Below are 16,347 nucleotides of genomic sequence, written 5' to 3' on the forward strand. Positions count from 1 at the left end.
CTTGCTTATTATTCAACCTTTAAAGAAAAAGTATTTCTCTTCCTGTGGACCTTATATTAATTGAAAAGAATCACATTTCCAAAATTAATATCAGAAAGCTTTTTCTAGTGTAGAGTTATCAAGATGGGGAGGCAAAGGTAAAGGGGGATACATTGCTTCATCAGAAATGGAGAAATGATGTACTGCAAATGATTCTCCTTCTCTCTCTCTCTCTCTCTCTCTCTCTCTCTCTCTCTCTCTCTCTCTCTCTCTCTCTCTCCTTCAGACATACAGCATCTTCAGTGACGGCATCCTAGAGTACACTGGACTGAGTCTCCAGTTTCTCTTCAGACGCCTGGATCCCTCTACTCTCTACACCCTGATGCTGGAGGCCTGCACAGAGGCAGGCTGTGCTCACTCAGAACCCCAGCATGTCTGGACAGAGGAAGCCTCTCCGGACTCCCAGTTGACTCCTGTAGTCCAGTCTGTGGGGCCAACTAGTGTCGAGCTGAGCTGGTCTCAGCCAATTGAGCCAAATGGAAAGATAATTCGCTATGAAGTGATTCGGAGGTGCTTTGAGGGAAAAGCTTGGGGAAATCAGGCAATCCAGGCCAGTGAGAAAATTGTTTTCACAGAATATAATACCAAAAGGAATACATTTATGTATAATGACACCGGATTGCAGCCCTGGAAACAGTGGGAATATAAAATCTGCACTTGGAATTCAGCAGGACATACCTGTAGCTCTTGGAATGTAGTAAGGACATTGCAAGCACCTCCGGAAGGTCTGTCTCCTCCTGAGATATCTTATGTATCTATGAATCCCCCCAAACTGTTGATTTCCTGGATCTCACCAGAACAGCCAAATGGTATTATCCAGTTCTATAAGCTGCAAAGGAATGGAATACTCTATCCCTTCAGCTTTGATGCAATGACTTTCAATTACACTGATGATGATCTGCTTCCTTTTTCCCCCTACAGTTATGCCATCCTAGCCTGCACAAGTGGGGGCTGCTCCACCAGCCAACATACCAATATCACAACTCTTGAAGCTGCTCCATCAGGAGTCAGCCCTCCAGTTCTCTGGGCCATCAGTGCCAGTCAAATAAATGCATCTTGGTTACCACCATTAATTCAAAATGGGAAGATCACACAATACTTGCTCAGGTGTGATGGCAAGGAATACTTTGCTGGGCAGGGCCTGTCCTTGCTGGTTTCCCACCTGCAGCCTTACTCTCAGTACAATTTCTCCCTTGTTGCCTGCACAAATGCAGGATGCACCATTAGTGTGTCCAATTCTGCCTGGACAATGGAGGCCCCACCAGAGAACATGGACCCCCCACTATTGCAAGTTACAGGCTCAGGATCTATAGAAATCACCTGGAAATCCCCAAGAAACCCAAATGGCCAAATCAGAAGTTATGAACTTAGAAGGGATGGAACTATCATATATACTGGTCTGGAAACTCGCTATCATGACTTCACCCTCACACCGGGCATGGAATATGGCTACACAGTGACTGCCAACAACAGTCAAGGGGGTATTTCGAGCCCACTTGTCAAAGATAGAACAAGCCCCTCAGCACCCACAGGGATGGAACCTCCAAAACTGCAGACCAAGGGCCCTGAGGAGATCTTAGTGAGTTGGGACCCTCCAGTGAGGACAAATGGTAATATCATCAATTATACCCTCTTCATCTGGGAGCTCTTTGAAAGAGAAACCAAAGTCATACACATAAACACAACTCTCATTTCTTCTGGTATGCTGTCATTCCCAGTGAAGGAGCTGAAGCCATTTCACAGGTGGGTAGCCAAACAGGATTCTCAGATAATAAACCACCGTTCTTTCTAGTGTACAAGCCCTTGGTCAATTCTAATGGAACTCTGAAAGCAAGAAGCGTAACATCCCCCAACCCCTGGCCACTTAGCCTTTTACAGTGGACAGAGAGTGTCCTTGTCTACCCAATGCCCATTACATAGCCTTTGGAGAGCAGGATTCCTGAAGGTGATGTTTAGAGAGTCCATTTTTCTGGAGTGTTTTCAATTCATCATTCTGTCTAGAACAAGTAGTATAGAGATGGAGCTGGGTACCTAAATTGAGTCCCTTCTGAAAACATAGACTTCTAGACAGTTTCTTAGCACCTCGGTGGTCTCACCTGACCCAGACCATAAACAGAATGAAATATTAAAGTACAAGAGTGAGAGCTATCACCAGCAGACTTTCACTGAACCAAAATATGTTTAGGAAGAGTCTAGCACTCCTTCCAGGGATAATGAGTCTCTTAAGACTATTTCTTTGTCCCCTTCAGGATTTCTTCAGCCTTATTTTTATTACTGCAGATACAGTGCCACATTGCTAGCTCATATTTTTTTGGAGGTTCTGCTTGGGTTCTGTGACATGTGTGAAAGCACATTGCTCCCTACACAAAGAAATCTTGCCACCAGCAATCTTTCTGTAGCTTAAATAATTGCTTAGCATTTTAACCTATCACATTTTAAGTAACTTACATTCCCAGAGAGAAAAGTTATAAAAGGCATTTTAGGCTTAAAATTTAGTAAAATAAACACAACCATTTTTAAACAATTAAAGGTTGAAAGAATATTGGTTTCCACCCACCATAGGAAAAATTCAGCTATAATTGTAATCTACTGCTGTGTATATTAGATGCCCCCTCTAATTATCTCTGATATATAGTTCTGTTTAAATGAAACATTCATGGTCTTATGCATCTACTCATGACAATTATTTAGGGTCATATTAAATATTAAACAGTAATTAAAAGTTCCCCAGGTATCTTCCATGCTAATCCACATGTTATTTGAGTTGGCTTGTATCCTATTCTGATTCAAGACATTAAAAAGGCTCACTTTAGCTGAAAGCTGTACATTTACACTGGCTTCCTCTTTTCATGATTATATATGCAAGTTTCAAAATCATGTCAGTTTTTCTCCCCCTTTGAATTGCTATTTTTTAGAGAATAAAATGGCTTTCTAGATATGAAGATACTTTTTTAAGGATGGAAGAGAAAAAGGTTGATTTGTCTGATAAACAAAGCAGTGACATTTAAATTTGCACGAGAGATCTCTTCATTAACTACTCTAATTAAGCTGTAACACTCATGGCATAAACAGAATATCACTGATATGTAAAGTTGAGGTTCCTGCAGTTTTTTTACTTTTGTGTTTTTTAAAGCATATTAATGTTTACTGGATTTTGAAAATTAATGTGTCCACCTTTGTACACCCCCACTGGTCAGTAGGAAAAAGTGGTCTGAGAATGCCTTAATACTAAAAAGAAGCTGACCCAGGATTCAAAATTTACCACAGACAAACCAGAAAATGAATATCCTCTATGTGAAAAATTAAAACTCACCTCCCAAAATTACTTAGAAGTCAGATCTGCCATATAAAATGATGAGTTTGTTGAACAATAGACTGGTAGTCCCTTTACAGTGGAAATGGGTAAGAGAGGAGAAGGAGGGAAAGAGGATGGAAAAAAGGTGTGATGGAAGAAATCACAGAGCCAGACATGGTGGCTCATGCTTGTAATCCCAGTACCTGGGAGACTGAGACAAGATTGAAGGTTCTCGGCCAGCCTCAGCTACTTAGTGAAGCCTTCTGCAACTTAGTGAGACTCTGTTTCAAAATAAAGAATAAAAAATAGGGCTGAGGATGTAGCTCAGAGCTAGAATGTCCCTGGGTTCAATTCCCAGTACCTAAAAAGAAAAAAAAAGAAAGAAACAAAGAAGTCACAGAGAAAAAGAGAAGTGTAATTGAAAAGTTGAGTAAGTGGAAGAAAAAGCAAGAAAGTAATGGAACTGAAGTCAGTGACTAGAGGAGCAAAGAGGGAGTTAGAAAGTAGGAGAAAAGGGCTATGACTGGGATAAATAAGGGAGAAAGAGAGGTGACAGGATGTGTGAGAGATAATTAGGGATGTCATGAAATCAATTGGCCATAGGAACAGAGAAGAAAGTGCTCATTTGCAGCCAAAGGCACTTAACCCTAACCAAAGTCCTTTTTGTTGGAAGAGAAAAGTCCCTGCTATGTAAATAAACCTTTCCAAGTGGCAGAGACCAGCTATGAGGCAAAACATAATTGATTAGTTTAGTTTAACTGGATGGTGATAAGGTGTCTCCATGATGGATAATCTAGTGTGTGGCTGGACTAACTTTGGCCCCAGAAGGTCTTTGTGTGGTGTAAAAAGGCCTGTTTTAAGATGTCAGGTATTAGGTGAGGGGATTTATTACCAGTGAAACCTTAACTCCGTGATGTTCCTACATGATCTGGAAACATTCCTGGGGAATCATTCAACCCTAGTGCAGAGAGGAGCAGTCCAGGGCTGTAGAACCTCCCAGGCTGTATTCTTCATTGCTATGTTAAGTATGTTTGCAGAGTACCACAATTGTCACAGGCTAGAAAGAATCTTGAGAGCTTATTTGTTCCAACCCCTTTTTAGGGGGGAAAAATGTGCCCACACCTTCCAAACAAAGGAGGATCTTTTCTTTAGTTTAGAAAGCCAGAAAGATATAAAATGTTCACAACTTTCCATTAATACAGGTCTTTGTTTTTCTTTAAAAAAGAGTAACATATAAAAATAAATATAAATTATCATTTTCTGAAAATGCTTGGCCTTTTAAAGATTTGTTTCATGAATACCTATTTCACTGATCATCTGTAATTCTGCATTGTGTCCTGAAGGTATGAAGTACGAATCCAAGCTTGTAACACCCTGGGATGTGCATCAAGTGACTGGACATCAGTGCAGACCCCAGAGATTGCACCTCTAATGCAGCCTCCTCCACATCTAGAGGTACAGATGGCTCCAGGAGGATTCCAGACCACTATTTCGCTTTTTTGGACAGGACCATTACAACCAAATGGAAAAGTTTTATACTATGAATTGTACAGAAGACAAATCACAGCTCAGCCTGGAAAATCTAATCCAGTGCTCACTTATAATGGAAGTTCAAGCTCTTTTATGGATTCTGAACTCTTGCCTTTCACAGAGTATGAGTATCAGGTAAGAAATGGTTAGACTACCAAAAATTCAAGCTGAGATTTTGTGCACCTATCAACTCCTGCCTATAAAATTTGCTTGCATTTGAGAAAACAATCAATGAAACATGGGATTAAGGAAGGTACTAATATCCTTTAAATTTTTAGGCAGTAAATAAGAGAGGGAAGGCTATATTCATTTGCCTTCTTCATTTACTTGGTTCTATTTTTTTAGTTTTTTATTCGTACATTATATTCATACATCATATTGGGGTAAAAAACTTGTGTGGACATACATGTACACATCACCTATTTAACACCTAACCAATTCCCACCCTCTTCCCTCCCCATCCCTCCTTCCCTTGTTTGGCTTAGTGGCTGACTTCGATATGTTTAAGTATATTGTGTGTTTTTTAGAGAATTCCCTTCTTCCCCCTTGTCACAAACTAATCTCAGTCGGTTTGTAATGGTCCGTTCCCGGTCAAATCCTCAGAAAGATGGGGCAAAAGGCAGGTGAAGTTCTGCAGCCTCTTGTCTGCAGCAATTCTTTCTCCTTTAGGGACTGAATTTTCTTTAGGTCCCTAAATGACGACGCTTTGGAAAGAATCTGAGGTGGACAAAGGCTTCTTGAGCCAATGACGTTTACTTAAAACTGGCATGGCAGCGTGTGGATATTCTGTATTTCCTGTCCCAGCCTGAGGACCGCTTGTTCCAGAGCGTTGTTGAGCAGAGCCAAGGACGTTTAAACAAATTATTAGAGAGTTTATTTTCACGGACTCAATTTCTTTTTATAGTCCTAATTTTACATCACTGGAGCAATTCGTGTAGAAAGTTAAAAGGAATAATAGTGAAGGGTATCTAAAAGTGGGGGGTACTTTGGCCAGAGACGATACCTCCTTCTCGGGGCGTTTTTGCCGATTTAACTCTGTGGAGTGGGGTCTCAACACATAGATGCTGAGGCAGCAGGATGTCTTGGCATTTCTCCCATTTTTTATTTTAAAATAAAGGCATAGGATTCACGTTGAATGGTAGAGATAGAACGACAGATTAGGTGAAAGACAATTGGAAATATGAGAAGTATGAAAAATAAAATTGCTCCAATGACTGCAAAGCCAATTATATTATTTGTCCAATTGAAAGGATTAAGTTCTTTTAAACCTGTCAATAAAGAATCAGCCAAAGTTTTAATATTTTCAACATCCAAATGCGCTTTGCTCATGGTAGTGATTTCAGACCGTAAAAGCTGCAAATTATGTGTAATATCTGTATCCTTCCAAATACCTAACAGATGATTTATAGTATTATTCCAATCAAGTGAAGAATTGTATGGCATAGGGGTGACACAAATATACTTAAAACTGGCATGGCAGCGTGTGGACAATAAGATTTTTATGGCATAGGGGTAACACAAATATACTTAAAACTGGCATGGCAGCGTGTGGATATTCTGTATTTCCTGTCCCAGCCCGAGGACCGCTTGTTCCAGAGCGTTGTTGAGCAGAGCCAAGGACGTTTAAACAAATTATTAGAGAGTTTATTTTCACGGACTCAATTTCTTTTTATAGTCCTAATTTTACATCACTGGAGCAATTCGTGTAGAAAGTTAAAAGGAATAATAGTGAAGGATATCTAAAAGTGGGGGGTACTTTGGCCAGAGACGATACCTCCTTCTCGGGGCGTTTTTGCCGATTTCACTATGTGGAGTGGGGTCTCAACACATAGATGCCGAGGCAGCAGGATGTCTTGGCACCCCCTCCCCCTCATTTAGGTTGTCTTGTTTGCTCCTCTGTAGGATTTCCTTTTTAATCTAGAGTTCCTCCTATGACCCATTTCTCCTTAGCTTTCACATATTAGGGAAAGCATCTGATTTCTTATTTTTTGTGACTGACTAATCGCACATAGCATAATGTCCTCCAATTCCATCCATTTCCATGAAAATGATGTAACTGAGTTTTTTTTAATGGCTGAGTAAAATTCATTTGTGTGCATATCCCACAGTTTTGTAATCCATTCATCTGTTGATGGACATCTTAGCTGGTTCCATAGTTTGGCTATGGTGAATTGTGTAGCTATGAACATAGATAGGCATGCATTAGTTTAGTAACTTGGTTTCCTTCCTTTTGGGTAGATACCCAGAAGTGATTTTGCTGGATCAAATGATAGATTTGTTTCCATTCTTCTGAGGATTCTCCATACTGTTTTCCAAAGTGCTTGCACTAATTTGCAATCCCACCAACAATGTTTTAGTGTTCCACTTCTCCACATCCTCACCAACATTTGTTGTTGTTTGTGTTTTGAATGATTGCCATTCCAGTTGGAGTTAGGTGAAATCTCAGGGTAGTTTTGATTTGCATCTCTCTGATTGCCAATGATGTTGAGCATTTTCTCATGCATTTATTGGCCATTTGAATTGCTTCTTCCATGAAGTGTCTATTTAGTTCGCTTGCCCATTTTGTTATTGGATGACTTGGTTTTTTAGTGTTGAGTTTCTTGAGTTCTCTATATATTCTAGATATTAGTCCTCTATCGGAGGTGTAAGTGGCAAAAATCTTCTCCCATTCTGTTGGCTCTCGATTGAGGTTCCTGATAGTTTCCTTTGCTGAAAAGAAGCTCTTCAGTTTCATGCAATCCCACGCATTGATTCACCATTTATTTATTTATTTATTTATTTATTTATTTATTACATTGAAAATATTTTATTTTTTTATTTTAACAATTTTTATTGAACATAAATAGCATATATTTAAACTATATTTGGTGCCCTCTCCCCACCACCCCCATTTTCCCTTCCCCCCTCCCACCAATGGTTGTCCAGGTTAACCATGTCATATTCATAATTTTATACATGTTCAGATGTAGACCCTCATTAATCAAGATCAGCCTTCCTCCTCTCCTATCTTTCCATTCAAACTTTTTTGATATTTCCCCTCCATTATCTGGAGTCCCACTGGTATCCTCTGTGTTTCCTATTTTGGGCACATTAGAGGAAACATATGTACCTTCTTCTGTGCTTGGCTGATCTCACTTAACATAATGTTCTCCAGAGCTTTCCATCTTCTTGCAAATGATATAATTTTGTTCTTCTTTATGGCTGAATAGAATTCCATTGTGTGTATTTCCCAAAGTTTTGCTATCCATTCATCTGTTGATGGAGATCTGGGTTGGTTCCATATTTTGGCTATTACATATTGTGCTGCTATGAACATAGGTATGCATATGTTGCTGTATTTCTCTGAATTCAACCCCTTTGGAAAGATACCCAGGAGTGGTATAGCTGGATAATATGGTGGATCTATTCCCACCTTTATTAGCAATCTCCACACAGATCTCCATAGTGGCTGAACTAGTTTGCATTCCCACCAACAGTGTAAAAGAGTTCCTCTTTCCCCACATCCTCGCCAGCATTTGTTGTTGTTTGATTTCTTTATGCATGCCACTCTGACTGGGGTTAGATGGAATCTCAGTGTAGTTTTGATTTGCATCTCCCTGATGGCCAGTGATGAAGAACATCTTTTCATGTATCTGTTGGCCCTTTGTATCTCTTCTTTTGTGAAGTGTCTATTTAGTTCATTTGCCCATTTCTTGATTGGGTTGTTTGTTTTGCTAGTGTAGAATCTTTTGAGCTCTTTGTATACTCTGGATATTAGCCACCTATCAGAATGGTGGCTGGTAAAGATCCTTTCCCATTCTGTAGGCTTCCTCTTTAGGTTATTGATAGTTTCCTTTGATGAGAAGAAACTTTTTGGTTTGATGCTATCCCACTTGTTTATTCTTGCTTTAATTTCCTGAGCTTTGGAGGTTTTGTTGAGAAAGTTGCTGCCTGTGCCAATATGAGCTTTGGAGGTTTTGTTGAGAAAGTTGCTGCCTGTGCCAATATGTTGTAGTGTTGAACCTATGCTCTCCTCAACTAACTTCACAGTCTCAGGTCTAATTTCTAAGTCTTTGATCCATCTTGAGTTGATTCCTGTGTTTGGTGAGATATAGGGGTTTAGATTCATCTTTTTACAAATGGTTAGCCAGTTCTCCCAGCACCACTTGTTGAAAAGGCTGTCTTTTCTCCAGCGTATGTGTTTGGCCCCTTTGTCAAAGATTAATTGACTAAAGATATGTGGGTTTGTTTCTGTATCTTCTATTCTAATCCACTGGTCAGTATATCTGTTATTGTGACAGTACCATGCTGTTTTTACTACTATTGCTCTATAGTATAGTTTGAAGTCTGGGATTGTAATGCCTCCTGCATGTTTCTTATTGTTGAGTATTGCTTTGGCTATTCTAGGTCTTTTCTTTCTCCATATGAAGTTCATGATTGATTTTTCTAGGTCTCTGAAGAATGTCGCTGGTATTTTAATGGGAATTGCATTGAACCTATAGATCAGTTTTGGCAGAATGGCCATTCTTATGATATTTATTCTGCCTATCCATGAGCATGAGAGATCTTTCCATATTCCAAGGTCTTCTTCAATTCCTTTCTTTAATGTTTTATAGTTTTTGTTGTAGAGGTCCTTTACATCTTGGGTTAGGTTTATTCCTAGGTCTTTTATTGGTTTTGAGGTTATAGTGAATGGAATTGTTTTCTTTGTTTCTTTCATTGTGGATTTGTTGTTGACATAAAGAAAAGCCACTGATTTCTTTAGGTTGATTTTGTAACCTGTGACTTTGCTGAATTTGTCAATCAGCTCCAGAAGTCTTTTAGTTGAGTTCTTTGGGTCTTCCAGATAAAGGATCATGTCATCTGCGAATAAGGATAATTTTAATTCCTCTCTTCCTATGTGAATTCCTTTGATTTTCTTCTCTTGTCTTATTGCTGCAGCAAGAGTCTCAAGGACTATATTGAAAAGGAGTGGTGATAGTGGGCATCCTTGTCTTGTTCCTAACGTTAGTGGAAATTCTTGCAGTTTTTCCCCATTCAATATAATGTTGGCTTTGGGTTTACAGTATATTGCCTTAATGATGTTGAAGTACTTTCCTTCTTTCCCAATTTTTTGCAGTGTTTTTAACATAAATGGGTGTTGGATTTTGTCGAATGCTTTTTCAGCATCTATTGCTATGATGTGGTTTTTGTTCTTGGTTCTATTTATGTGGTGAATAACATGTATTGATTTGCATATGTTGAACCAGCCTTGTTTTTCTGGGATGAAACCAACTTGGTCATGGTGTATTATTCCCTTGATATAGTTTTGAGTGTGTAAAGCTAGTATTTTGTTTAGAATTTTTGCTTCTATGTTCATTAAGGATATTGGTCTGTAGTTTTCCTTTCTTGAGATATCTTTATTTGATTTGGGGATTAATGTGATACTGGCCTCATAGAAGGAATTTGGGAGAGTTCCATCTCTTTCAATTTCCCAGAACAAGTTATGAAGTATTGGTATTAGTTGTTCACTGAAGGTTTTGTAGAATTCAGCTGAAAACCCATCTGGGCCTGGGCTTTTCTTTGGTGGAAGAATTTTTATTGCCGTTTCTATTTCTTTGGTTGTTATTGGTTGGTTTAGGCTTGCTATATCCTCTTGGCTGAGTGTAGGAAGGTTAACTGTGCTTAGAAATCTATCAATTTCTTACAGGTTTTCAAGTCTATTGGAGTATAAAATTTTAAAGTAGTTTCTGATAATCTTTTGAATTTCTTTGGGGTTGTACTGGGGTTCCTGGAAGCCCTTCTACCTCCGGTATACACTCCCATGGGCTACACTCCCAGACCTATTTTTTAACATTTTTATGTGGAAACAGAGTCTCTTAAGCCAGCGAGGCTGGCTCCGAACCAGCGCGATCCTCCTGTCTCTACTTCCCAAGCGCAAGGATTACAAGTCTGCACCATCACGCCTGGCTTCATTTCTAATTTTGATAATTTGAGTTGATTCTCTTTTTTCTTTTGGTTAGGTTGGCCAGGAGTTTATCAATTCTATTAATCTTTTCAAAGAACCAAATTTTTGTTTTTATTGATTCTTTGAATTGTTTTTTGTTCTCTATTTCATTTATTTCTGCTCTAATTTTAATGATTTCTTGCCTTCTGCTGGCTTTGGGAATAGACTGTTGCAGAATTTCTAGGTCCTTGAGTTGTGTCATTAGGTTCTTTACTTGGTGGTTCTCTATCCTTATGTGGGCACTCAATGCAATAAACTTTCCTCTTAATACTGCCTTCATGGTGTCCCATAGATTTTGGTAGGTTGTATCTCTGTTTTTGTTTGTTTCCATAAATTTTTTTATTTCTTCCCTAATTTCTGCTCTTACCCATTCATCATTCAATAGTGTATCATTCATTCTCCATGAATTTGAATACTTTCTTTTGAGTTTCCTGTTGTTGATTTTTACTTTTATTCCGTTGTGGTCTGAAAAGATGCAAGAAATTATATTACATCTTTGGAATTTGCTGGTATTTTCTTTGTGTCCCAGGATGTGATCTATTTTGGAGAAGGTTCCATGGGCTGCTGAGAAGAATGTGTATTCTGTTGTTCCTGGTTGAAATAATCTGAAAATGTCTATTAGGTCCATTTGGTTTATGGTTTCCTTTAGTTCTAAAGCATCTTTACTCATCTTTTGCTTGAAGATCAATCCAGTGGTGTGAGAGGCATATTAAAGTCTCCCAGAATTATTGTATTTGGGTCTACTTGGGATCTTATGTCCAGAAGGGTTTGTTTTACAAATGCGGTTGCACCCACATTTGGGGCATAAATATTTACTATCATTATATCTTCTTGGTGTATCGTTCCTTTTAATAAAAGGAAGTGCCCTGATTTGTCTCTTTTGATGTGTTTTAGTTTTAAGTCTGGTTTTTTTTTTTTTTTTTTTTTTTTTATATCAGGGTTGCTACTCCTGCTCTTTTTTGGTCACAGTTGGCATAGTATATATTTTTCCATCCTTTCACTTTCAGTCTGTGAATGTCTTTGGCTGTAAGGTGAGTTTCTTGCAGACAGCATATATTTGGATTATATTTCCTAATCCACATTGCCAGTCTACGTCTTTTGATTGGTGAGTTAAGTCCTTTGACATTAAGAGATATTATTGAAATATGATTTTTGTTTTCTGCCATTTTGTGTTCTGTCTACTCTTGGGTGGTTTGATCTTTCTTCTTTACTTAAATGGCCCACTTATTAACTTCCTCTCTTCTCTGATTCTGAAGTCTGCTTCTTTTTTCTTCCTTATGGTTTATTTCTTTAAGAATTTTCTCTAGTGTTGGCATTGAATTCATGAATTTTTTGAGATTCTGTTTATCCTGAAAAACTTTGGTTTCACCATTGATCTTGAATAGTAGTTTTGCTGGATAAATGAGCTTTGGTTGGAAGTTATTTTCTTCCAGGGTCTGAATCACGTCGTACCAGTCTCTCCTAGAATTCATGACCTGGGTTGTATAGTCTGGGGTGATTCTTATTGTTTTGCCTCTATATGTCACCCATCCTTTTGTTCTCACTGCTTTTAAGATTCCTTCCTTGGCCTCTATGTTGGTCATTTTGGTTATTATGTGGCGTGGAGTGGTCTTTCTTTGGTTTTGTCTCAGTGGAGTTCTGTATGCCTCCTGGACATGAAGGTCCATGTCTCTTTCAATATTTGGAAAATTCTCTGAGATTATTTCCTTGAAGATATTACAGATGCCCTTGGTCTGTACCTCTGTCCCTTCTTCAGTGCCTATTATCCATAAGTTAGGACGCTTCATATTATCCCATATTTGCTAGATGTTTAGGTTTTGTTGCTGTAAAGATTTCTGTATATCGCTGACTGTGTTTTTGGTTTGGGATGTACTGTCTTCTAATATTGATATTCTGTTTTCCATGTCATCTAATCTTCCAGAATTTCTTTCTATTGCTCTCTTCATTTTACTATTGCCTCTTTCATTTCATTCCAGACCTCTTTCTGATTCTTTTTTAGTGTTTCTAACTCACCTTTCACCTCCTCTAGATTTGTTTTAAATCCTTTCATCATATTGTAAATCAACATTCGGAACTCCCCTTCTTGCATTTCTAGTAGGTCAGTATTCGTGATTTCTGCTGTCTCCTCATAATTCCTGGTTCTCATATTTATAGTGTTCTCTGTCCTGTTTTTCTGATTTCTACCCATCGTTTGTGAGTATTATGCTTAGTCCAATCTTAATATTAGGAGTTTAGGGGTATCGGCAAGTCAGCAGAGCTTTTCCAGTGTTGAGGGTGGGTGATGTGGGAGAAGCTGGGGTGATGGGTAAAGGAGTCAGATTAGGTAGAGGATATGTTTAGGTTGAGAAAGACTTTAAGTATGATAAGATAATATCTTGCTGAGAATGAGAGAGAGTTAACTAGTAGGACTTGTTGTTAGTAGAGTAAGTATGGAGATATGAAATACTTTGAGTATTAAACAAGAAGGTATATTATGGGGAAAAGTTTTGGGGAGAAGAGTATATAGGTTAGTGTGAGGAAGTTTGTAAGAGGGGTGATGGAAGGAGCAGACAAACATAAAAAAAATCCACACAAGATACCAAGACTATTATGTAATCCAAGAAAAAGAAAGGAAAAACCAATCAAAGGAGGAGAATGAAAAATGGAAGGAAAGAGGAAGAAAGAGGGAAAAAAAGGACAAGAATAAAATAAAAGGAACTAGCAGCTGTGTGAAATCAGAAAATAAGGCAAACTATCAACTATATATATATAAAAAATACAACAAGTTAAAGGAAAAGAAGGATGGGGAAGGAAAAAAATATAAAACAACAATAACCATACCAAAACAAAAGCACTGTAAAAGCAAAACAAAACAAAACATCCACAATAAAAGTAAAAAAAAAAAAAAAAAAAACAGTTCTACTTATTTACGAATATGGGGTCAGGTCCATATAATATTTGTGTATCTGATTGCTTTGGTAGCTTTCAGAATATAATCCAATGTCTCTTAGTTTTCTTTGTACTCTATTTTTATCTTCTTAGGTCACTCTGGGTGTTTGGACATCTTTCTTTCCTTTAACTGCTTTGGGTTTATGTGTCAGGATGTCTGGTATCACTGTTATTAGATTCTGTACAATTCCCAGGTTCTGCGTAATTCCAACCTGTAGTCAGCACCTCTGCACTCACCACCCTAGACTCCGGCCTGTGCTTCCCTACAGCAGGAGTGGAGGATGTCCAAAGTAGACTTGGAACCTCCCCCTGAAGTCCTGTGCAGATATTGTATCTCGATGGATTTTCCTGTGTCTCTGGAAATTCTAACTGAGCTAGCCGGTGTGGTCCCAAGATGTACCCTGGGAAAAGGGATGCTGGTTTCTGGATGCCAACACTTACTGCCAGAGTTCTTCCTATTCCGAGAGTGCAGGCTGGGTGCGCTGCTATTACTGGACCCAGGTGTGAGTGGGTGCAGCTGCCTAGTGCCTGCTGCTATGCTCCTCCAAGGTACACTGAGCTGTGCTCTAGACTAGAACTGAGTATCAGGCTACCGGGGGGCGGGAACTCCCAGCGGTGGGCCAGGGGCACGGGATAGGTGCACAAGGGACCAGGGGCACAGATGCTGCGCGGTGTTCAGCAATAATCTCTGCCTCCCGTGGGGCGTAGAAGCTGGAGTCCCGAGGAGATTTCACAGGCGCACAGAGCTTTCGCCGCCTGGAAAGCAGACCTACGTCAAGGTGGATGTCTGGGCTCCAGTGGGGAGCGGGGGCTAGGCACACAAGGTAAGCTCTGATTTTAGGGGTAGCGGTGGCGCAGGCACTGACTACTAGCTGGGGTCCAGGGCACAGACAGGGTGCACGAGGACAGTGCTGGGTTCTGAGGTGTGGGACAGATGCCCTGGGCCAGTGCTGGGCCTGGGGCGCATGCTAGGACCCACACTTTCCCTGGACACACTCAGGTACCTGGCTTCCTTGGTCCAGGTGTCCGTGGGAGTCCCTGTGCTGTTGTGATCCAGTCTCTGGTGAGCACACAGAATTTTGACATGGGTGCTACTCGCTGCTTAAGATGAGGCTCTATATCCGTTTTCAGTCTCGGATTATCTTGCCGCAGTGATTTCAGTCAGGGCTCGGGAGTGCAGTTTGGGCAGGCAGGCAGCCCGTGCAGGCAGTCCACCGGTGGACGTCCCAAATGTATCTGCAGCAGGTCTGGTGTGCAATCTTTGTTCTTCTTCTTCTTCGAGTTCAGGGTTTCTGCCGAGGTACCTGGATCTGTTTTGGTTCCTGGGATGTATTTATTTTGTTAAGACACTGCTTTCTAAGTAGTTGAACATTATTTGTTTCAGCTACTGAGAAGTGCTGTGTCCCTCAGTCACCATTTTGAATCTCTCTTAATTTTCCTTTTAATTTCTTGTGCCTTTGGGGTCTTGTTGAGAAAGTGTGTATCTGTGCCTATGTGTTGCAGTGTTGGGCCTATGCCCTCTTCAAGGAGCTTCAAGGTCTCTGGTTTAGTTTCCAAGTCTTTGATTCATCTTGAATTGACTCTTGTGCAGGGGGAGAAAGTGGGATTAATTTCCAATTTTCTGCATATGGTTAACCAGTTTTGCCAACACCATTTGTTGAACAGGTGATCTTTTTTCCAGTGTATGTTTTTGGCCCTTTTGTAAAAAAATCAATTGGCTGTAAGTGTGTGGACTTGTTTCTGGGTTTTCTATTCTGTTCCACTAGTCTATGTATCTGTTTTTGTGCCAGTACCATGCTGTTTTTATTACAATGGCTTTGTAGTATAGTTTAAGATCAGGTATTGGGATTCCTCCTGCATGGTTTTTGTTGCTGAGAACTACTTTGGCTATTCTGGGCCTTATGTTATTCCAAATAAATTTAAGAACTGATTTTTCTATGTCTGTGAGGAATGATCCTGGTAGTTTAATGGTCATTGCATTGAATCTGTAGATCACTTTTGGAAGGATGGTCATTTTAGTGATATTTATTCTGCCAATCCATGAACATGGAAGATCTTTCCATCTTCTAAATCTTCTTTGATTTCTTTTTTCAATGTTTTATAATTTTCTTTGTAGAGATCTTCCTAGTTAAGTTTATTCCTAAGTATTTTATTTTTGTGTGGGAGGTATTCAGTGGAAGTATTTTCTGAATTTCTTTTTCAGTGGATATGGTTGGTGTACATAAAAGCTTCTGATTTTTTAAGATTGCTTATGTATCCAGACACTTTGCTGAATTTGTTTATCAGTTCTATAAGCATTTTGGTTGAGCTTGTTGGGTTTTCTAAATATAGTATCATGTCATCTGCAATAGTGAAAGTTTGAGTTCTTCTTTTTCTATTTGTACTCTTTTGATTTCCTTTTCTTGGCTTATTGCTCTAGTACTACATTGAAGAGAGGTGGTGATAATGGACATCCTTGTCTTGTTCCTGTTTTTAGGGGGAATTCTTGAAGTTTTTTCCCCATTTAATATGATGTTGGCACTGGGCTTATTGTAGATTGCCTTTATGATTTGAGATATGTTCCTTCTATTCCAATTCTCTGCAGTGTTTT

At 39.3% G+C, this 16,347-nt stretch overlaps 1 protein-coding gene across 2 annotated transcripts in view; it reads left to right on the forward strand.

Annotated features, from left to right (window-relative positions):
* Positions 1 to 16,347, forward strand: part of USH2A (usherin) — a gene marked incomplete at both ends in the record, with an annotated part of 871,783 nt that overhangs the window by 791,050 nt on the left and 64,386 nt on the right. For both annotated transcript variants that reach the window (XM_080698222.1, XM_080698223.1), the window contains 2 exons: positions 266 to 1,782; positions 4,678 to 4,999. In XM_080698222.1, the coding sequence (XP_080554348.1) occupies positions 266 to 1,782; positions 4,678 to 4,999 (1,839 nt within the window). The remainder of the gene's footprint in view (positions 1 to 265; positions 1,783 to 4,677; positions 5,000 to 16,347) is intronic.

This window comes from Muscardinus avellanarius (genome assembly GCF_963383645.1).
Source record: "Muscardinus avellanarius genome assembly, chromosome: 7".
NCBI classification, from domain to species: Eukaryota; Metazoa; Chordata; class Mammalia; order Rodentia; family Gliridae; genus Muscardinus; species Muscardinus avellanarius.